Below are 23,736 nucleotides of genomic sequence, written 5' to 3'. Positions count from 1 at the left end.
CTTCACTGGCACAGATGCCATCTTTCAGGTAAGATGTTAAGTGGAGCCCAGTCTCCCCTCCTAGGTGTCAGTAATGGATCAGAGGACAGATTTGGAAAGGAGCGGGACAGTTCCCCCAGGGTCCAGATTTATTATTTATCCCTCAACCAACATCACTGAAACAGACGATCTGGTCGGATAATTCTTACATTTTGATTGGTCCTATTGTGTATAAATTGGATGCTGTGTTTCACGACATTAAAACAATGACTGCTCCTCATGGAATTCTGCCCTCTGATAGTTTAACTAGTTCACAGCAACTTGTTACAGACTCTCCAAACACCGAGTCAATGTCCATATTTCACCCAATTACATTATTCCCCTCAGCTGACACAGAGACAGGCCTGCGCCATGGAAACCAAAGGGGTGTGAATTATCTTGGGCGGATGGTTTCGTTTCCTGCTGAGAAAAAGATTGAAAATCCCATTCAGTCCCAGAAATATATTGTAATAAATTACTTAATGAGCGCAATGGGCCGTTAATCGGCAAAAATGGGTATTCCGTCCTCTTACCCCTTGAGGCCGGCTGAAAATTGCAAAATGTTTTGGAGGATTCAGTGCCGTTCTCCGGGAACACAAATTTAAAATTGTGCCTGCGCCCGTTTGTGGTGATCTATGTGAGGGGTTTCCAGGATGGACTGAGTAGTGACCACAAAGATACTCAAAGCTCTTTTGAAGAACTAATCTAATTTTATTAACACTACTCAATGTGAGTTTGACACTTATTCTGAATAGCAAACATGCATGTAAGAACTAAACTACACGCACTATCTCTATCTACTAAATCTAACTATTATATCTGAACCAGCTCAGCACTACACTATGAATCTTATCTTCATCAACTCCAGCCTAAACTCCTCCCCTTTGCTTGAAAGCCACTGCAATTTATAGTACTGTCCTTAGCTCCCTCTAGTGGCTAGGCTTAAAATAACATTCACTCTTCACATGCTGTACATTTGTATAATGTCACACCTTTCATGCCCCAAATGACGATAAAAATCGGACACAATAGATCACAATGTCTGCCATTTACCTCCTGATGTTGAGGCTCCAGTAGATTTGGTGGAAACATCTGGACTGCTGGTTAATGTTATTGTGTCAGTTGATGTTGATTGTCCAGTTGATTGCTGCCCTGTTGATGAGGTCCCTGTTTAATACAACAAGAGTTTGTTCAGGATTACAATTTATGATACTTATTTCAAATAGTTTATCAGCAGAATTGCCCTTTTTATTACACGGTGAGATCTGATCAAATGTTTTTTTCCCAAATGGATAGTGAAGGGTGTGAATAATTCTCCCCTCCTTAATCTAAATGTTAGTTTGGGAGTCTGCCTTTACCAGTTGCCAGCAGTACAAACTCTGTTACTGGTCATTACAACCAAAGTGATCTTCCTGTGCCTAAATTGGCTGCTGTGTTTAGCTATGTCAAAACAGTGATCACAATCCACATATTCCTCCCTCTGAAATTTTAACTGTTTAACGTAAACTAGTTTCAGATTGTGTTAAATTCAGGAAAGAAGAATTTCGGACAGACATCTTTCCTGTTCGCCTACCAACTGCTCAGAGAATATTTACAGTTTGATGTTGAAACAATAGGTCACATTGACTGTCATTTACCTTCTGATGTCCAGGGTCCAGTGGATGTTGTGGAAAGATTTGGGCTGCTGGTTGCTGCTGGTGTGTCAGTTGAACTTGATTCGCTTGTTGATTCCAGTCCAGTTGAGGTCATTTCTGTTTGATACCAAGTTAATGATGTCAGGTTTCGACTGCATGGTTATCCTTTATTCATTTCACCCTGTTTCCCCATCACAATCTCACCCTATTAAACTGTACGGTCTGCTCAATGTTAGTTATGAATCGCAAGTAAAGAATCTTTCACTTTTTACAAGGGCAGCACGGTAGCACACTGGATAGCACTGCTGCTTCACAGGGTCCCAGGTTCAATTCCCGGCTTGGGTCACAGTCTGTGCGGAGTCTGCACGTCCTCCCCGTGTCTGTGTGGGTTTCCTCCGAGTGCTCTACTTTCCTCCCACAAGTCACGAAAGACGTGCTGCTGGTAATTTGGACATTCTGAATTCTCCCTCTGTGTACACAAACAGGCGCCAGAATGTGGGGACTAGGGGATTTTCACAGTGACTTCATTGCAGTGTTAATGTAAGCCTACTTGTGACGATAGAGATTATTGTTATAAACCTAGATTGATCCAGACTCAAACCAAAGAACCAGTCAGAGTTTGATCCCACATCTAGGCGGATACCGTCAGTACTGCACTGAGGGAGTGCTTCACTGGCACAGATGCCATCTTTCAGCTAAGCTGTTATGTCGACTGACGATTAAAAATCCAGCCCAATAGGTCACAATGTCTGCCATTTACCTCCTGATGTTGAGGCTCCAGTAGATTTGGTGGAAACATCTGGACTGCTGGTTAATGTTGTGTCAGTTGATGTTGATTGTCCAGTTGATTGCTGCCCAGTTGATGAGCTCCCTGTTTAATATCACATTATATCGTTCAGGATAATAATTTTCTGGTACTTATTTCAAATAGTTTGTCAGCAGAATTGCCCTTTCTATTACACTGTGAGATTTGATCAAATGTTTATTCCAAATCGAAAGAGAAGAATGTGTGTCATCCTGCCCTCATTAATCTAAATGTTAGTTTGGGAGTCTGACTTTGTCGTTTCTATCACCCAAAGCTTTGTTAGATGTTGATCACAACCTCCTAAGTGATCTTCCTGTGCCTAAATTGGCTGCTGTGTTTTGCCACATTAAATCAGTGACTACACCCCATATGTTCCTTCATCTGATAGTTTAAATGCTTATATTAAACCAATTTCAGATTGTGTTACAATTCAAGAAAGAGGATTTTTAGACAAATACCTTTCCTGTGCATCTACCAACTGCTCAGAAAATATTAACAGTTTGATGTTGAAACAATAGGTCACATTGACTGTTATTTACCTTCTGATGTCCAGGGTCCAATGGATGTTGTGGAAAGATTTGGGCTGCTGGTTGCTGCTGGTGTGTCAGTTAAACTTGATTCGCTTGTCGATTCCAGTCCAGTTGAGGTCATTTCTGTTTAATGTCAAGTTAGTTGTGTCAGGTTTCTACTGAATGGTTTTTCATGATATATTTCACCCTGTTTCCCCATCACAATCTCATCCTATTAAACTGTACGGTCTGCTCAAAATTAGTTACAAATCAAAAGTGAAGAATCTTTCACTTAAATTGATCCAGACACAAACTAAAGAACCAGTCAGAGTTTGATCCCATATCTAGGCTGACACTGTCAGTACTGCACTGAGGGAGTGCTTCACTGGCACAGATGCCATCTTTCAGGTAAGATGTTAAGTGGAGCCCAGTCTCCCCCCTTAATGAGGTCAATGAGCCGTTAATCAGCAAAAGTGGGTTTTCCATCCTCTTACCCCGATGGGCCATCTGAAAACTGTGAAATGTTTTGGAGGATTCAGTGCCTTTCCCCAGGAACACAAGTTTAAAATTGCGCCTGCACCGGTTCACACCCCCACTTACGATAGAAAATCCAACCCCATAGATCACAATGTCTGCCATTTACCTCCTGATGTTGAGGCTCCAGTAGATTTGGTGGAAACATCTGGACTGCTGGTTAATGTTGTGTCAGTTGATGTTGATTGTCCAGTTAATTGCTGCCCTGTTGATGAGGTCCCTGTTTAATATCACATTATATCGTTCAGGATTACAATTTTCTGGTACTTGCAAATAGTTTGTCAGCATAATCCCCCAATCTGTTACACTGTGAGATCTGATCAAATCTTTCAGCTAAGCTGATAAGTGGAGCCCAGTCTCCCCTCTTAGGTGTCAGTAATGGATCAGAGGACAGATTTGGAAAGGAGCAGGACAGTTCCCCCAGGGTTCAGATTTATTATTTATCCCTCAACCAACAGCACTGAAACAGACGGTCTGGTCGGATGATTCTTGCATTTTGATTGGTCCTAATGTGTATAAATTGGATGCTGTGTTTCACGACATTAAAACAGTGACTGCTCCTCGTGGAATTCTGCCCTCTGATGGTTTAACTGGTTCACAGCAACTTGTTACAGACTCTCCAAATTGTGAAGGGAGGAACCTCAGGCAGACACCAAATTCTGAGAGAGTAATTTCAGAGTTGTATCAGCAAGATGGCACCTTGGTGAATTCCGGGTCCCTTTCGTGCCCCAGAACCCTCTCCTCCATTCAGAGCTAGGTTTAAATATAAGTGATCTGATTGGGCGGCAGCTGACCCCTGTGCCCAATTCCCGTTGCCAAATACGGCTCAGATGGGGGAGCAGCCAGACTAGTCTCAGTGGCAAAAGGAGGCAGCGGCCATTTTGGGGACTGCCGCTGCCCCACCATTTTGACAATGGAGTTCACCAAAGGACCAGGAGAATATTGACATCGTAAAGTGACCATTCACACCGAGTCAATGCCCATACTGGTCCCTTTGCCATTTGACTCCTCAACTAACACAGATACAAACAAACATCCTTTTGTGTCATGGCAGCCAAAGAGGTGAGCATTAACTTGTGCCAGATGGTTTGGTTTCATCCTGAGAAAAAGATTGAGAATCCCCTCCGTCCCGGAATGACATTGTAATGAATTCCTCCATTCGTCAAAAGGGACGTTAATGGGGAAAAGTGGGTTTTCATTCCCCATCGGCCATCTGAAAATTGTGAAATGTTTTGGAGGATACGCTAACACAAGTTTAAAATTGCGGTTGCACCCTTTCACGCCCCCACTGACATTAAAACTCCAACACAATAGATCACAATGTTTGCCATTTACCTCCTGATGTTGAGGCTCCAGTAGGTTTGGTGGAAACATCTGGACTGCTGGTTAATGTTGTTGTGTCGGTTGATGTTGATTGTCCAGTTGATTGCTGCCCTGTTGATGAGGTCCCTGTTTAATACAACAAGAGTTTGTTCAGGATTACAATTTATGATAATTATTTCAAATAGTTTATCAGCAGAATTGCCCTTTTTATTACACGGTGAGATCTGATCAAATGATTTTTTTCCAAATGGATAGTGAAGGGTGTGAATAATTCTCCCCGCCTTAATCTAAATGTTAGTTTGGGAGTCTGCCTTTACCAGTTGCCAGCAGTACAAACTCTGTTACTGGTCATTACAACCAAAGTGATCTTCCTGTGCCTAAATTGGCTGCTGTGTTGAGCTATGTCAAAACAGTGATCACAATCCACATATTCCTCCCTCTGAAATTTTAACTGTTTAACGTAAACTAGTTTCAGATTGTGTTAGAATTCAGGAAAGAAGAATTTCGGACAGACATCTTTCCTGTTCGCCTACCAACTGCTCAGAGAATATTTACAGTTTGATGTTGAAACAATAGGTCACATTGACTGTCATTTACCTTCTGCTGTCCAGGGTCCAGTGGATGTTGTGGAAAGATTTGGGCTGCTGGTTGCTGCTGGTGTGTCAGTTGAACTTGATTCGCTTGTTGATTCCAGTCCAGTTGAGGTCATTTCTGTTTGATATCAAGTTAATGATGTCAGGTTTCGACTGCATGGTTATCCTTTATTCATTTCACCCTGTTTCCCCATCACAATCTCATCCTATTAAACTGTACGGTCTGCTCAATGTTAGTTATGAATTGCAAGTGAAGAATCTTTCACTTTTTACAAGGGCAGCACGGTAGCACAGTGGATAGCACTGCTGCTTCACAGGGTCCCAGGTTCAATTCCCGGTTTGGGTCACAGTCTGTGCGAAGCCTGTCCGTTCTACCCATGTCTGCGTGGGTTTCCTCCAAGTGCTCTACTTTCCTCCCACAAGTCACGAAAGACGTGCTGCTGGTAATTTGGACATTCTGAATTCTCCCTCTGTGTACACAAACAGGCACCAGAATGTGGCAACTAAGGGATTTTCACAGTAACTTCATTGCAGTGTTAATGTAAGCCTACTTGTGACGATAGAGATTATTGTCATAAACCTAGATTGATCCAGACTCAAACCAAAGAACCAGTCAGAGTTTGATCCCACATCTAGGCGGACACTGTCAGTACTGCACTGAGGGAGTGCTTCACTGGCACAGATGCCATCTTTCAGCTAAGCTGTTATGTCGACTGACGATTAAAAATCCAACACAATAGATCATAATGTCTGCCATTTACCTCCTGATGTTGGGGCTCCAGTAGATTTGGTGGAAACATCTGGACTGCTGGTTAATGTTGTGTCAGTTGATGTTGATTGTCCAGTTGATTGCTGCCCAGTTGATGAGCTCCCTGTTTAATATCACATTATATCGTTCAGGATAATAATTTTCTGGTACTTATTTCAAATAGTTTGTCAGCAGAATTGCCCTTTCTATTACACTGTGAGATTTGATCAAATGTTTATTCCAAATCGAAAGAGAAGAATGTGTGTCATCCTGCCCTCATTAATCTAAATGTTAGTTTTGGAGTCTGACTTTGTAGTTTCTATCACCCAAAACTTTGTTAGATGTTGATCACAACCTCCTAAGTGATCTTCCTGTGCCTAAATTGGCTGCTGTGTTTTGCCACATTAAATCAGTGACTACACCCCATATGTTCCTTCATCTGATAGTTTAAATGCTTATATTAAACCAATTTCAGATTGTGTTACAATTCAAGAAAGAGGATTTTTAGACAAATACCTTTCCTGTGCATCTACCAACTGCTCAGAAAATATTAACAGTTTGATGTTGAAACAATAGGTCACATTGACTGTTATTTACCTTCTGATGTCCAGGGTCCAGTGGATGTTGTGGAAAGATTTGGGCTGCTGGTTGCTGCTGGTGTGTCAGTTAAACTTGATTCGCTTGTCGATTCCAGTCCAGTTGAGGTCATTTCTGTTTAATGTCAAGTTAGTTGTGTCAGGTTTCTACTGAATGGTTTTTCATGATATATTTCACCCTGTTTCCCCATCACAATCTCATCCTATTAAACTGTACGGTCTGCTCAAAATTAGTTACAAATCAAAAGTGAAGAATCTTTCACTTAAATTGATCCAGACACAAACTAAAGAACCAGTCAGAGTTTGATCCCATATCTAGGCTGACACTGTCAGCACTGCACTGAGGGAGTGCTTCACTGGCACAGATGCCATCTCTCAGGTAAGATGTTAAGTGGAGCCCAGTCTCCCCCCTTAATGAGGTCAATGAGCCGTTAATCAGCAAAAGTGGGTTTTCCATCCTCTTACCCCGATGGGCCATCTGAAAACTGTGAAATGTTTTGGAGGATTCAGTGCCGTTCCCCAGGAACACAAGTTTAAAATTGCGCCTGCACCGGTTCACACCCCCACTGACGATAGAAAATTCAACCCCATAGATCACAATGTCTGCCATTTACCTCCTGATGTTGAGGCTCCAGTAGATTTGGTGGAAACATCTGGACTGCTGGTTAATGTTGTTGTGTCAGTTGATGTTGATTGCCCAGTTAATTGCTGCCCTGTTGATGAGGTCCCTGTTTAATATCACATTATATCGTTCAGGATTACAATTTTCTGGTACTTGCAAATAGTTTGTCAGCATAATCCCCCAATCTGTTACACTGTGAGATCTGATCAAATCTTTCAGCTAAGCTGATAAGTGGAGCCCAGTCTCCCCTCTTAGGTGTCAGTAATGGATCAGAGGACAGATTTGGAAAGGAGCGGGACAGTTCCCCCAGGGTTCAGATTTATTATTTATCCCTCAACCAACAGCACTGAAACAGACGGTCTGGTCGGATGATTCTTGCATTTTGATTGGTCCTAATGTGTATAAATTGGATGCTGTGTTTCACGACATTAAAACAGTGACTGTTCCTCGTGGAATTCTGCCCTCTGATGGTTTAACTGGTTCTTAGCAACTTGTTACAGACTCTCCAAATTGTGAAGGGAGGAACCTCAGGCAGACACCAAATTCTGAGAGAGTAATTTCAGAGTTGTATCAGCAAGATGGCACCTTGGTGAATTCCGGGTCCCTTTCGTGCCCCAGAACCCTCTCCTCCATTCAGAGCTAGGTTTAAATATAAGTGATCTGATTGGGCGGCAGCTGACCCCTGTGCCCAATTCCCGTTGCCAAATACGGCTCAGATGGGGGAGCAGCCAGACTAGTCTCAGTGGCAAAAGGAGGCAGCGGCCATTTTGGGGACTGCCGCTGCCCCACCATTTTGACAATGGAGTTCACCAAAGGACCAGGAGAATATTGACATCGTAAAGTGACCATTCACACCGAGTCAATGCCCATACTGGTCCCTTTGCCATTTGACTCCTCAACTAACACAGATACAAACAAACATCCTTTTGTGTCATGGCAGCCAAAGAGGTGAGCATTAACTTGTGCCAGATGGTTTGGTTTCATCCTGAGAAAAAGATTGAGAATCCCATTCCGTCCCGGAATGACATTGTAATGAATTCCTCCATTCGTCAAAAGGGACGTTAATGGGGAAAAGTGGTTTTTCATTCCCCATCGGCCATCTGAAAATTGTGAAATGTTTTGGAGGATACGCTAACACAAGTTTAAAATTGCGGTTGCACCCTTTCACGCCCCCACTGACATTAAAACTCCAACACAATAGATCACAATGTTTGCCATTTACCTCCTGATGTTGAGGCTCCAGTAGGTTTGGTGGAAACATCTGGACTGCTGGTTAATGTTGTTGTGTCGGTTGATGTTGATTGTCCAGTTGATTGCTGCCCTGTTGATGAGGTCCCTTTTTAATACAACAATAGTTCACACAGGATTACAATTTATGATAATTATTTCAAATAGTTTATCAGCAGAATTGCCCTTTTTATTACACGGTGAGATCTGATCAAATGATTTTTTTCCAAATGGATAGTGAAGGGTGTGAATAATTCTCCCCGCCTTAATCTACATGTTAGTTTGGGAGCCTGCCTTTACCAGTTGCCAGCAGTACAAACTCTGTTACTGGTCATTACAACCAAAGTGATCTTCCTGTGCCTAAATTGGCTGCTGTGTTTAGCTATGTCAAAACAGTGATCACAATCCACATATTCCTCCCTCTGAAATTTTAACTGTTTAACGTAAACTAGTTTCAGATTGTGTTAAATTCAGGAAAGAAGAATTTCGGACAGACATCTTTCCTGTTCGCCTACCAACTGCTCAGAGAATATTTACAGTTTGATGTTGAAACAATAGGTCACATTGACTGTCATTTACCTTCTGCTGTCCAGGGTCCAGTGGATGTTGTGGAAAGATTTGGGCTGCTGGTTGCTGCTGGTGTGTCAGTTAAACTTGATTCGCTTGTTGATTCCAGTCCAGTTGAGGTCATTTCTGTTTGATATCAAGTTAATGATGTCAGGTTTCGACTGCATGGTTATCCTTTATTCATTTCACCCTGTTTCCCCATCACAATCTCATCCTATTAAACTGTACGGTCTGCTCAATGTTAGTTATGAATTGCAAGTGAAGAATCTTTCACTTTTTACAAGGGCAGCACGGTAGCACAGTGGATAGCACTGCTGCTTCACAGGGTCCCAGGTTCAATTCCCGGTTTGGGTCACAGTCTGTGCGAAGCCTGTCCGTTCTACCCATGCCTGCGTGGGTTTCCTCCGAGTGCTCTGCTTTCCTCCCACAAGTCACGAAAGACGTGCTGCTGGTAATTTGGACATTCTGAATTCTCCCTCTGTGTACACAAACAGGCGCCAGAATGTGGCAACTAAGGGATTTTCACAGTAACTTCATTGCAGTGTTAATGTAAGCCTACTTGTGACGATAGAGATTATTGTTATAAACCTAGATTGATCCAGACTCAAACCAAAGAATCAGTCAGAGTTTGATCCCACATCTAGGCGGACACTGTCAGTACTGCACTGAGGGAGTGCTTCACTGGCACAGATGCCATCTTTCAGCTAAGCTGTTATGTCGACTGACGATTAAAAATCCAACACAATAGATCATAATGTCTGCCATTTACCTCCTGATGTTGGGGCTCCAGTAGATTTGGTGGAAACATCTGGACTGCTGGTTAATGTTGTATCAGTTGATGTTGATTGTCCAGTTGATTGCTGCCCAGTTGATGAGCTCCCTGTTTAATATCACATTATATCGTTCAGGATTATAATTTTCTGGTACTTATTTCAAATAGTTTGTCAGCAGAATTGCCCGTTCTATTACACTGAGATCTGATCAAATGTTTATTCCAAATCGAAAGAGAAGAATGTGTGTCATCCTGCAGTCCTTAATCTAAATGTTAGTTTTGGAGTCTGACTTTGTAGTTTCTATCACCCAAAACGTTGTTCGATGTTCATCACACCCTCCTAAGTGATCTTCCTGTGCCGGAATTGGCTGCTGTGTTTTGCCACATTAAATCAGTGACTACACCCCATATGTTCCTTCATCTGATAGTTTAAATGCTTATATTAAACCAATTTCAGATTGTGTTAGAATTCAAGAAAGAGAAATTTCAGACAAATATCTTTCCTGTTCGTCTACCAACTGCTCCGAGAATATTTACAGTTAGATGTTGAAACAATAGGTCACATTGACTGTCATTTACCTTCTGATGTCCAGGGTCCAGTGGATGTTGTGGAAAGATTTGGGCTGCTGGTTGCTGCTGGTGTGTCAGTTAAACTTGATTCGCTTGTTGATTCCAGTCCAGTTGAGGTCATTTCTGTTTAATGACAAGTTAGTTGTGTCAGGTTTCTACTGAATGGTTTTTCATGATATATTTCACCCTGATCCCCATCACAATCTCATCCTATTAAACTGTACGGTCTGCTCAAAATTAGTTACAAATCAAAAGTGAAGAATCTTTCACTTAAATTGATCCAGACTCAAACTAAAGAACCAGCCAGAGTTTGATCCCATATCTAGGCTGACACTGTCAGTACTGCACTGAGGGAGTGCTTCACTGGCTCAGATGCCATCTCTCAGGTAAGATGTTAAGTGGAGCCCAGTCTCCCCCCTTAATGAGGTCAATGAGCCGTTAATCAGCAAAAATGGGTTTTCCATCCTCTTACCCCTTTGGGCCATCTGAAAACTGTGAAATGTTTTGGAGGATTCAGTGCCGTTCCGCAGGAACACAAGTTTAAAATTGCGCCTGCACCGGTTCACACCCCCACTGACGATAGAAAATCCAACCCCATAGATCACAATGTCTGCCATTTACCTCCTGATGTTGAGGCTCCAGTAGATTTGGTGGAAACATCTGGACTGCTGGTTAATGTTGTGTCAGTTGATGTTGATTGTCCAGTTGATTGCTGCCCTGTTGATGAGGTCCCTGTTTAATATCACATTATATCGTTCAGGATTACTATTTTCTGGTACTTGCAGACAGTTTGTCAGCATAATCCCCCAATCTGTTACACTGTGAGATCTGATCAAATCTTTCAGCTCAGCTCCTTTACGATGTCAATATTCTCCTGGTCCTTTGGTGAACTCCATTGTCAAAATGGTGGGGCAGCGGCAGTCCCCAAAATGTCCCCTTTCAGTCTCCCCTCTTAGGTGTCAGTAATGGATCAGAGGACAGATTTGGAAAGGAGCAGGACAGTTCCCCCAGGGTTCAGATTTATTATTTATCCCTCAACCAACAGCACTGAAACAGACGGTCTGGTCGGATGATTCTTGCATTTTGATTGGTCCTATTGTGTATAAATTGGATGCTGTGTTTCACGACATTAAAACAGTGACTGCTCCTCGTGGAATTCTGCCCTCTGATGGTTTAACTGGTTCACAGCAACTTGTTACAGACTCTCCAAATTGTGAAGGGAGGAACCTCAGGCAGACACCAAATTCTGAGAGAGTAATTTCAGAGTTGTATCAGCAAGATGGCACCTTGGTGAATTCCGGGTCCCTTTCGTGCCCCAGAACCCTCTCCCCCATTCAGAGCTAGGTTTAAATATAAGTGATCTGATTGGGCGGCAGCTGACCCCTGTGCCCAATTCCCGTTGCCAAATACGGCTCAGATGGGGGAGCAGCCAGACTAGTCTCAGTGGCAAAAGGAGGCAGCGGCCATTTTGGGGACTGCCGCTGCCCCACCATTTTGACAATGGAGTTCACCAAAGGACCAGGAGAATATTGACATCGTAAAGTGACCATTCACACCGAGTCAATGCCCATACTGGTCCCTTTGCCATTTGACTCCTCAACTAACACAGATACAAACAAACATCCTTTTGTGTCATGGCAGCCAAAGAGGTGAGCATTAACTTGTGCCAGATGGTTTGGTTTCATCCTGAGAAAAAGATTGAGAATCCCCTCCGTCCCGGAATGACATTGTAATGAATTCCTCCATTTGTCAAAAGGGACGTTAATGGGGAAAAGTGGGTTTTCATTCCCCATCGGCCATCTGAAAATTGTGAAATGTTTTGGAGGATACGCTAACACAAGTTTAAAATTGCGGTTGCACCCTTTCACGCCCCCACTGACATTAAAACTCCAACACAATAGATCACAATGTTTGCCATTTACCTCCTGATGTTGAGGCTCCAGTAGGTTTGGTGGAAACATCTGGACTGCTGGTTAATGTTGTTGTGTCGGTTGATGTTGATTGTCCAGTTGATTGCTGCCCTGTTGATGAGGTCCCTGTTTAATACAACAATAGTTCACACAGGATTACAATTTATGATAATTATTTCAAATAGTTTATCAGCAGAATTGCCCTTTTTATTACACGGTGAGATCTGATCAAATGATTTTTTTCCAAATGGATAGTGAAGGGTGTGAATAATTCTCCCCGCCTTAATCTAAATGTTAGTTTGGGAGTCTGCCTTTACCAGTTGCCAGCAGTACAAACTCTGTTACTGGTCATTACAACCAAAGTGATCTTCCTGTGCCTAATTTGGCTGCTGTGTTTAGCTATGTCAAAACAGTGATCACAATCCACATATTCCTCCCTCTGAAATTTTAACTGTTTAACGTAAACTAGTTTCAGATTGTGTTAAATTCAGGAAAGAAGAATTTCGGACAGACATCTTTCCTGTTCGCCTACCAACTGCTGAGAGAATATTAACAGTTTGATGTTGAAACAATAGGTCACATTGACTGTCATTTACCTTCTGATGTCCAGGGTCCAGTGGATGTTGTGGAAAGATTTGGGCTGCTGGTTGCTGCTGGTGTGTCAGTTAAACGTGATTCGCTTGTTGATTCCAGTCCAGATGAAGTCATTCCTGTTTAATATCAAGTTAATTATGTCAGGTTTCTACAAAATGATTTGTAATTATTTATTTCACCTTTTTATTTAATAGGATCACAATCTGATCCTGTTAAACTGTACGGTCTGCTCAAAATTACTTTTGACTCCGAAGTGAAGAATGTTTCTCTTAGATTCCTCTAAATTCAAACTAAGGAACCAGTCAGAGTTTGATCCCATATCTAGGCTGACACTGTCAGTACTGCACTGAGGGAGTGCTTCACTGGCTCAGATGCCATCTTTCAGCTAAGCTGATAAGTGGAGCCCAGTCTCCCCTCTTAGGTGTCAGTAATGGATCAGAGGACAGATTTGGGAAGGAGCAGGACAGTTCCCCCAGGGTCCAGATTTATTATTCATCCCTCAACCAACATCACTGAAACAGACGGTCTGGTCGGATGATTCTTGCATTTTGATTGGTCCTAATGTGTATAAATTGGATGCTGTGTTTCACGACATTAAAACAGTGACTGCTCCTCGTGGAATTCAGCCCTCTGATGGTTTAACTGGTTCACAGCAACTTGTTACAGACTCTCCAAATTGTGAAGGGAGGAACCTCAGGCAGACACCAAATTCTGAGAGAGTAATTTCAGAGTTGTATCAGCAAGATGGCACCTTGGTGAATTCCGGGTCCCTTTCGTGCCCCAGAACCCTCTCCCCCATTCAGAGCTAGGTTTAAATATAAGTGATCTGATTGGGCGGCAGCTGACCCCTGTGCCCAATTCCCGTTGCCAAATACGGCTCAGATGGGGGAGCAGCCAGACTAGTCTCAGTGACAAAAGGAGGCAGCGGCCATTTTGGGGACCGGCGCTGCCCCGCCATTTTGACAATGGAGTTCACCAAAGGACCAGGAGAATATTGACATCGTAAAGTGACCATTCACACTGAGTCAATGCCCATACTGGTCCCTTTGCCATTTGACTCCTCAACTAACACAGATACAAACAAACATCCTTTTGTGTCATGGCAGCCAAAGAGGTGAGCATTAACTTGTGCCAGATGGTTTGGTTTCATCCTGAGAAAAAGATTGAGAATCCCCTCCGTCCCGGAATGACATTGTAATGAATTCCTCCATTCGTCAAAAGGGACGTTAATGGGGAAAAGTGGGTTTTCATTCCCCATCGGCCATCTGAAAATTGTGAAATGTTTTGGAGGATACGCTAACACAAGTTTAAAGTTGCGGTTGCACCCTTTCACGCCCCCACTGACATTAAAACTCCAACCCCATAGATCACAATGTCTGTCATTTACCTCCTGATGTTGAGGCTCCAGTAGATTTGGTGGAAACATCTGGACTGCTGGTTAATGTTGTTGTGTCAGTTGATGTTAATTGTCCAGTTGATTGCTGCCCTGTTGATGAGGTCCCTGTTTAATACAACAAGAGTTTGTTCAGGATTACAATTTATGATAATTATTTCAAATAGTTTATCAGTAGAATTGCCCTTTTTATTACACGGTGAGATCTGATCAAATGATTTTTTTCCAAATGGATAGTGAAGGGTGTGAATAATTCTCCCCGCCTTAATCTAAATGTTAGTTTGAGAGTCTGCCTTTACCAGTTCCCAGCAGTACAAACTCTGTTACTGGTCATTACAACCAAAGTGATCTTCCTGTGCCTAAATTGGCTGCTGTGTTTAGCTATGTCAAAACAGTGATCACAATCCACATATTCCTCCCTCTGAAATTTTAACTGTTTAACGTAAACTAGTTTCAGATTGTGTTAAATTCAGGAAAGAAGAATTTCGGACAGACATCTTTCCTGTTCGCCGACCAACTGCTCAGAGAATATTTACAGTTTGATGTTGAAACAATAGGTCACATTGACTGTCATTTACCTTCTGATGTCCAGGGTCCAGTGGATATTGTGGAAAGATTTGGGCTGCTGGTTGCTGCTGGTGTGTCAGTTGAACTTGATTCGCTTGTTGATTCCAGTCCAGTTGAGGTCATTTCTGTTTGATATCAAGTTAATGATGTCAGGTTTCGACTGCATGGTTATCCTTTATTCATTTCACCCTGTTTCCCCATCACAATCTCATCCTATTAAACTGTACGGTCTGCTCAATGTTAGTTATGAATTGCAAGTGAAGAATCTTTCACTTTTTACAAGGGCAGCACGGTAGCACAGTGGATAGCACTGCTGCTTCACAGGGTCCCAGGTTCAATTCCCGGTTTGGGTCACAGTCTGTGCGAAGCCTGTCCGTTCTACCCATGTCTGCGTGGGTTTCCTCCGAGTGCTCTACTTTCCTCCCACAAGTCACGAAAGACGTGCTGCTGGTAATTTGGACATTCTGAATTCTCCCTCTGTGTACACAAACAGGCGCCAGAATGTGGCAACTAAGGGATTTTCACAGTAACTTCATTGCAGTGTTAATGTAAGCCTACTTGTGACGATAGAGATGATTGTTATAAACCTAGATTGATCCAGACTCAAACCAAAGAACCAGTCAGAGTTTGATCCCACATCTAGGCGGACACTGTCAGTACTGCACTGAGGGAGTGCTTCACTGGCACAGATGCCATCTTTCAGCTAAGCTGTTATGTCGACTGACGATTAAAAATCCAACACAATAGATCATAATGTCTGCCATTTACCTCCTGATGTTGGGGCTCCAGTAGATTTGGTGGAAACATCTGGACTGCTGGTTAATGTTGTGTCAGTTGATGTTGATTGTCCAGTTGATTGCTGCCCAGTTGATGAGCTCCCTGTTTAATATCACATTATATCGTTCAGGATTATAATTTTCTGGTACTTATTTCAAATAGTTTGTCAGCAGAATTGCCCGTTCTATTACACTGAGATCTGATCAAATGTTTATTCCAAATCGAAAGAGAAGAATGTGTGTCATCCTGCCCTCCTTAATCTAAATGTTAGTTTTGGAGTCTGACTTTGTAGTTTCTATCACCCAAAACTTTGTTCGATGTTCATCACAACCTCCTAAGTGATCTTCCTGTGCCGGAATTGGCTGCTGTGTTTTGCCACATTAAATCAGTGACTACACCCCATATGTTCCTTCATCTGATAGTTTAAATGCTTATATTAAACCAATTTCAGATTGTGTTACAATTCAAGAAAGAGAAATTTCAGACAAATATCTTTCCTGTTCGTCTACCAACTGCTCCGAGAATATTAACAGTTTGATGTTGAAACAATAGGTCACATTGACTGTCATTTACCTTCTGATGTCCAGGGTCCAGTGGATGTTGTGGAAAGATTTGGGCTGCTGGTTGCTGCTGGTGTGTCAGTTAAACTTGATTCGCTTGTTGATTCCAGTCCAGTTGAGGTCATTTCTGTTTAATGACAAGTTAGTTGTGTCAGGTTTCTACTGAATGGTATTTCTTCATTCATTTCACCAAGTTTCCCCATCACAATCTCATCCTATTAAACTGTACGGTCCGCTCAAAATTAGTTACAAATCAAAAGTGAAGAATCTTTCACTTAAATTGATCCAGACTCAAACTAAAGAACCAGTCAGAGTTTGATCCCATATCTAGGCTGACACTGTCAGTACTGCACTGAGGGAGTGCTTCACTGGCACAGATGCCATCTCTCAGGTAAGATGTTAAGTGGAGCCCACTCTCCCCCCTTAATGAGGTCAATGAGCCGTTAATCAGCAAAAGTGGGTTTTCCATCCTCTTACCCCGATGGGCCATCTGAAAACTGTGAAATGTTTTGGAGGATTCAGTGCCGTTCCCCAGGAACACAAGTTTAAAATTGCGCCTGCACCGGTTCACACCCCCACTGACGATAGAAAATCCAACCCCATAGATCACAATGTCTGCCATTTACCTCCTGATGTTGAGGCTCCAGTAGATTTGGTGGAAACATCTGGACTGCTGGTTAATGTTGTGTCAGTTGATGTTGATTGTCCAGTTGATTGCTGCCCTGTTGATGAGGTCCCTGTTTAATATCACATTATATCGTTCAGGATTACTATTTTCTGGTACTTGCAGATAGTTTGTCAGCATAATCCCCCAATCTGTTACACTGTGAGATCTGATCAAATCTTTCAGCTAAGCTCCTTTACGATGTCAATATTCTCCTGGTCCTTTGGTGAACTCCATTGTCAAAATGGTGGGGCAGCGGCAGTCCCCAAAATGTCCCCTTTCAGTCTCCCCTCTTAGGTGTCAGTAATGGATCAGAGGACAGATTTGGAAAGGAGCAGGACAGTTCCCCCAGGGTTCAGATTTATTATTTATCCCTCAACCAACAGCACTGAAACAGACGGTCTGGTCGGATGATTCTTGCATTTTGATTGGTCCTAATGTGTATAAATTGGATGCTGTGTTTCACGACATTAAAACAGTGACTGCTCCTCGTGGAATTCTGCCCTCTGATGGTTTAACTGGTTCACAGCAACTTGTTACAGACTCTCCAAATTGTGAAGGGAGGAACCTCAGGCAGACACCAAATTCTGAGAGAGTAATTTCAGAGTTGTATCAGCAAGATGGCACCTTGGTGAATTCCGGGTCACTTTCGTGCCCCAGAACCCTCTCCCCCATTCAGAGCTAGGTTTAAATATAAGTGATCTGATTGGGCGGCAGCTGACCCCTGTGCCCAATTCCCGTTGCCAAATACGGCTCAGATGGGGGAGCAGCCAGACTAGTCTCAGTGACAAAAGGAGGCAGCGGCCATTTTGGGGACTGCCGCTGCCCCACCATTTTGACAATGGAGTTCACCAAAGGACCAGGAGAATATTGACATCGTAAAGTGACCATTCACACCGAGTCAATGCCCATACTGGTCCCTTTGCCATTTGACTCCTCAACTAACACAGATACAAACAAACATCCTTTTGTGTCATGGCAGCCAAAGAGGTGAGCATTAACTTGTGCCAGATGGTTTGGTTTCATCCTGAGAAAAAGATTGAGAATCCCATTCCGTCCCGGAATGACATTGTAATGAATTCCTCCATTCGTCAAAAGGGACGTTAATGGGGAAAAGTGGGTTTTCATTCCCCATCGGCCATCTGAAAATTGTGAAATGTTTTGGAGGATACGCTAACACAAGTTTAAAGTTGCGGTTGCACCCTTTCACGCCCCCACTGACATTAAAACTCCAACACAATAGATCACAATGTCTGCCATTTACCTCCTGATGTTGAGGCTCCAGTAGATTTGGTGGAAACATCTGGACTGCTGGTTAATGTTGTTGTGTCGGTTGATGTTGATTGTCCAGTTGATTGCTGCCCTGTTGATGAGGTCCCTGTTTAATACAACAATAGTTCACACAGGATTACAATTTATGATAATTATTTCAAATAGTTTATCAGCAGAATTGCCCTTTTTATTACACGGTGAGATCTGATCAAATGTTTTTTTTCCAAATGGATAGTGAAGGGTGTGAATAATTCTCCCCTCCTTAATCTAAATGTTAGTTTGGGAGCCTGCCTTTACCAGTTGCCAGCAGTACAAACTCTGTTACTGGTCATTACAACCAAAGTGATCTTCCTGTGCCTAAATTGGCTGCTGTGTTTAGCTATGTCAAAACAGTGATCACAATCCACATATTCCTCCCTCTGAAATTTTAACTGTTTAACGTAAACTAGTTTCAGATTGTGTTAGAATTCAGGAAAGAAGAATTTCGGACAGACATCTTTCCTGTTCGCCTACCAACTGCTCAGAGAATATTGACAGTTTGATGTTGAAACAATAGGTCACATTGACTGTCATTTACCTTCTGCTGTCCAGGGTCCAGTGGATGTTGTGGAAAGATTTGGGCTGCTGGTTGCTGCTGGTGTGTCAGTTGAACTTGATTCGCTTGTTGATTCCAGTCCAGTTGAAGTCATTTCTGTTTGATATCAAGTTAATGATGTCAGGTTTCGACTGCATGGTTACCCTTTATTCATTTCACCCTGTTTCCCCATCACAATCTCATCCTATTAAACTGTACGGTCTGCTCAATGTTAGTTATGAATTGCAAGTGAAGAATCTTTCACTTTTTACAAGGGCAGCACGGTAGCACAGTGGATAGCACTGCTGCTTCACAGGGTCCCAGGTTCAATTCCCGGTTTGGGTCACAGTCTGTGCGAAGCCTGTCCGTTCTACCCATGTCTGCGTGGGTTTCCTCCGAGTGCTCTACTTTCCTCCCACAAGTCACGAAAGACGTGCTGCTGGTAATTTGGACATTCTGAATTCTCCCTCTGTGTACACAAACAGGCGCCAGAATGTGGCAACTAAGGGATTTTCACAGTAACTTCATTGCAGTGTTAATGTAAGCCTACTTGTGATGATAGAGATTATTGTTATAAACCTAGATTGATCCAGACTCAAACTAAAGAACCAGTCAAAGTTTGATCCCAAATCTAGGTGGACACTGTCAGTACTGCACTGAGGGAGTGCTTCACTGGCACTTTTACAGTTATGTGAGAAATATGAGAATGACTAGAGCGAGGGTAGGTCCGATCAAGGACGGTAGCGGGAGATTGTGTATTGAGTCTGAAGAGATAGGAGACGTCTTGAACGAGTACTTTTCTTCTGTATTTACAAGTGAGAGGGGCGATATTGTTGGAGAGGACAGTGTGAAACAGACTGGGAAGCTCGAGGAAATACTTGTTAGGAAGGAAGATGTGTTGGGCATTTTGAAAAACTTGAGGATAGACAAGTCCCCCGGGCCTGACGGGATATATCCAAGGATTCTATGGGAAGCAAGAGATGAAATTGCAGAGCCGTTGGCAATGATCTTTTCGTCCTCACTGTCAACAGGGGTGGTACCAGGGGATTGGAGAGTGGCGAATGTCGTGCCCCTGTTCAAAAAAGGAACTAGGGATAACCCTGGGAATTAAAGGCCAGTTAGTCTTACTTCGGTGGTAGGCAAAGTAATGGAAAGGGTACTGAAGGATAGGATTTCTGAGCATCTGGAAAGACACTGCTTGATTAGGGATAGTCAGCACGGATTTGTGAGGGGTAGGTCTTGCCTTACAAATCTTATTGAATTCTTTGAGGAGGTGACCAAGCATGTGGATGAAGGTAAAGCAGTGGATGTAGTGTACATGGATTTTAGTAAGGCATTTGATAAAGTTCCCCATGGTAGGCTTATGCAGAAAGTAAGGAGGCATGGGATAGTGGGAAATTTGGCCAGTTGGATAACGAACTGGCTAACCGATAGAAGTCAGAGAGTGGTGGTGGATGGCAAATATTCAGCCTGGATCCCAGTTACCAGTGGCGTACCACAGGGATCAGTTCTGGGTCCTCTGCTGTTTGTGATTTTCATTAATGACTTGGATGAGGGAGTTGAAGGGTGGGTCAGTAAATTTGCAGACGATACGAAGATTGGTGGAGTTGTGGATAGTAAGGAGGGCTGTTGTCGGCTGCAAAGAGACATAGATAGGATGCAGAGCTGGGCTGAGAAGTGGCAGATGGAGTTTAACCCTGAAAAGTGTGAGGTTGTCCATTTTGGAAGGACAAATATGAATGCGGAATACAGGGTTAACGGTAGAGTTCTTGGCAATGTGGAGGAGCAGAGAGATCTTGGGGTCTATGTTCATACATCTTTGAAAGTTGCCACTCAAGTGGATAGAGCTGTGAAGAAGGCCTATGGTGTGCTCGCGTTCATTAACAGAGGGATTGAATTTAAGAGCCGTGAGGTGATGATGCAGCTGTACAAAACTTTGGTAAGGCCACATTTGGAGTACTGTGTACAGTTCTGGTCGCCTCATTTTAGGAAGGATGTGGAAGCTCTGGAAAAGGTGCAAAGAAGATTTACCAGGATGTTGCCTGGAATGGAGAGTAGGTCTTACGAGGAAAGGTTGAGGGTGCTAGGCCTTTTCTCATTAGAACGGAGAAGGATGAGGGGCGACTTGATAGAGGTTTATAAGATGATCAGGGGAATAGATAGAATAGACAGTCAGAGACTTTTTCCCCGGGTGGAACAAACCATTACAAGGGGACATAAATTTAAGGAGAAAGGTGGAAGATATAGGAGGGATATCAGAGGTAGGTTCTTTACCCAGAGAGTAGTGGGGGCATGGAATGCACTGCCTGTGGAAGTAGTTGAGTCGGAAACATTAGGGACCTTCAAGCAGCTATTGGATAGGTACATGGATTACGGTAAAATGATATAGTGTAGATTTATTTGTTCTTAAGGGCAGCACTGTAGCATTGTGGATAGCACAATTGCTTCACAGCTCCAGGGTCCCAGGTTCGATTCCGGCTTGGGTCATTGTCTGTGCGGAGTCTGCACGTCCTCCCCGTGTCTGCGTGGGTTTCCTCCGGGTGCTCCGGTTTCTTCCCACAGTCCAAAGATGTGCGGGTTAGGTGAATTGGCCAATGATAAATTGCCCTTAATGTCCAAATTGCCATTGGTGTTGGGTGGAGGTGTTGAGTTTGGGTAGGGTGCTCTTTCCAAGAGCCGGTGCAGACTCAAAGGGCCGAATGGCCTCCTTCTGCACTGTAAATTCAATGATAATCTATAATTAATCTAGGACAAAGGTTCGGCACAACATCGTGGGCCGAAGGGCCTGTTCTGTGCTGTATTTTCTATGTTCTATGTTCTATATGCCATCTTTCAGCTAAGCTGTTATGTCGACTGTGTTAGAATTCAAGAAAGAGAATTTTCAGACAAATATCTTTCCTGTTCGTCTATCAACTGCTCCGAGAATATTAACAGTTTGATGTTGAAACAATAGATCACATTGACTGTCATTTACCTTCTGATGTCCAGGGTCCAGTGGATGTTGTGGAAAGATTGGGGCTGCTGGTTGCTGCTGGTGTGTCAGTTAAACTTGATTCGCTTGTTGATTCCAGTCCAGTTGAGGTCATTTCTGTTTAATGTCAAGTTAATTGTGTCAGGTTTCTACTGAATGGTATTTCTTTATTCATTTCACCCGTTTCCCCATCACAAGCTCATCCTATAAAACTGTACGGTCTGCTCAAAATTAGTTACAAATCAGAAACGCAGAATTTTTTCAGAGATCAATTTCAGTGTTGTATCAGGAATCTGACACCTTGGTGAATTCCAGGTCCTTGTCCAGCACCTGAATTCTCTCCCTTATTCGGCTCTGATTGGGCGGAAGCTGCCCCCTGTGCCCAATTAGCGGTGACAAATACCTCTCCAAAGTGGGAGCAGCCAAACTAGCCTCAGTGGCAAAGGCACGCAGTGGCCATTTTGGGGACTGCCACTGGTGCACCATGGGGGCAATGCAGTTCATGAAAGGACCAGGAGGCAGAAGATAAACTGGCCATGCACACCAAGGCAATGCTCACATTGACCTACCACAGTTTCAAACCTCAACTGACACCGATACAGACACACATCCTTCTGCGCCATAGCAGCCAAAGAGGTGCATTAACTTGTGTCGAATTGTTTGGTTACATCCTGAGAAATAGATTGAAAGTCCTATTCTGTCCCAGAAAGACATTGTAATGAATTCTTTAATGATCTCAATGGGCCGTTAATCGGCGAAAGTGGGTTTTCGACCCCCTTACTCCTATAGGCCATCTAGAAATTGCAAACTGTGCTGGAGGATTCAGTGCTGTCTCCGGGAACACCAGTTTAAAATTGTGCCTGTACCCGTTCATGGCTTCACTGACGATTAAAAATCCAACCCAATACATCGCAATATCTGCCATTTACCGCCTGATGTCGAGACTCCAGTAGATGTGGTGGAAACATCTGGACTGCTGGTTAATGTTGTTGTGTCAGTTGATGTTGATTGTCCTGTTGAAAAAGGAGAATTTGAGGTTGCTGTTTAATATCACGTTATTCTGTTCAAGTTGGCAATAGTTTGGCACTTATTTTGAATAGTTTGTCAGCAGAATTACCCACTCGACTACACTGTGTGTGATCTACTCAAATATTTATTCCAAATCGGAATGGAAAGTTGTGTTTATTTCTCCCCTCCTTCATCTAAATGTTAGTTTCGGAGTCTGCCTTTACCAGTGTCTAGCACTCAAAACTCTGTTAGATGGGCATCTAACATCCCTGAGAATATTTTCAGTATGATATTGTTAAATAATATGTCACATTATCTACCAATTACCCTGTGATGTTATTGTCCAGTGAGAATGGTGTTAAACCCCCTGACTGCTGCTTTCTGCTGTTCTGTTGGTTGAAGTTAATTCTTTGTTGAGCCTTGCAAATATTGTTCCTGTTTCATGTCACATTAGTTGTGTCAGCTTTAGACGGAATGTTTTTCGTTTTAATTTCAACCTGCTTTCCCTTCAGAATCACCTCTCTGGTTTAATGTTATCTGCTCGAGATTGATATTTGTGTTTAAGTTAAAACTGAAAGATGTATCTCTTTATTCCCCCCCCCACCCTGAATCGATCATCAAATTTAGGAGTTGTCTTGGCTCTGTACGCAGAATTTGAAAACTCTGTACTGCTTGCAAGATACACTTCGGCATCTTGTCAAGCTGGTGCAAGTCTTTCTTTCCCTCCAGCATCTGCCCTCTTACACAGAACATTTATTCGCTCAAAACACTCACCTGATATCACTACGACTGCAGGAGAGAGCCAGAAGAGTAAAGCCAACACCTGTGTAAGCCTGTACGAGGTGTTGCCCATTTTGTGTTGTGTACCTGAAAATCCCAGCTCACAAGTTAAGGCAAAGTGTCCAAAATCGATTCGGTGTGCTTCAAA

At 43.0% G+C, this 23,736-nt stretch overlaps 1 protein-coding gene across 1 annotated transcript in view; it reads right to left on the bottom strand.

Moving 5' to 3' along the window:
* LOC140404563 (uncharacterized) overlaps positions 1–21,915 on the bottom strand; it is a 68,048-nt gene extending 46,133 nt beyond the window's left edge. The window contains exons 1-25 of the mRNA XM_072493165.1: positions 21,804–21,915; positions 18,833–18,946; positions 18,248–18,361; positions 16,946–17,056; positions 16,333–16,446; positions 15,751–15,861; positions 14,994–15,107; positions 14,410–14,523; positions 13,025–13,138; positions 12,441–12,554; positions 11,140–11,250; positions 10,528–10,641; positions 9,946–10,056; positions 9,189–9,302; positions 8,605–8,718; positions 7,375–7,488; positions 6,762–6,875; positions 6,178–6,288; positions 5,421–5,534; positions 4,836–4,949; positions 3,610–3,720; positions 2,997–3,110; positions 2,413–2,523; positions 1,656–1,769; positions 1,072–1,185 (exon numbers count right to left, since the gene is read on the bottom strand). Of these exons, the coding sequence (XP_072349266.1) occupies positions 1,072–1,185; positions 1,656–1,769; positions 2,413–2,523; positions 2,997–3,110; positions 3,610–3,720; positions 4,836–4,949; positions 5,421–5,534; positions 6,178–6,288; positions 6,762–6,875; positions 7,375–7,488; positions 8,605–8,718; positions 9,189–9,302; positions 9,946–10,056; positions 10,528–10,641; positions 11,140–11,250; positions 12,441–12,554; positions 13,025–13,138; positions 14,410–14,523; positions 14,994–15,107; positions 15,751–15,861; positions 16,333–16,446; positions 16,946–17,056; positions 18,248–18,361; positions 18,833–18,946; positions 21,804–21,915 (2,827 nt within the window). The remainder of the gene's footprint in view (positions 1–1,071; positions 1,186–1,655; positions 1,770–2,412; positions 2,524–2,996; positions 3,111–3,609; positions 3,721–4,835; positions 4,950–5,420; positions 5,535–6,177; positions 6,289–6,761; positions 6,876–7,374; positions 7,489–8,604; positions 8,719–9,188; positions 9,303–9,945; positions 10,057–10,527; positions 10,642–11,139; positions 11,251–12,440; positions 12,555–13,024; positions 13,139–14,409; positions 14,524–14,993; positions 15,108–15,750; positions 15,862–16,332; positions 16,447–16,945; positions 17,057–18,247; positions 18,362–18,832; positions 18,947–21,803) is intronic.
* Positions 21,916–23,736: the final 1,821 nt, after the last annotated feature.

Source organism: Scyliorhinus torazame, chromosome 31, assembly GCF_047496885.1.
Source record: "Scyliorhinus torazame isolate Kashiwa2021f chromosome 31, sScyTor2.1, whole genome shotgun sequence".
Taxonomy (NCBI): domain Eukaryota; kingdom Metazoa; phylum Chordata; class Chondrichthyes; order Carcharhiniformes; family Scyliorhinidae; genus Scyliorhinus; species Scyliorhinus torazame.
This window is presented reverse-complemented; position numbering and strand designations above follow the sequence as displayed.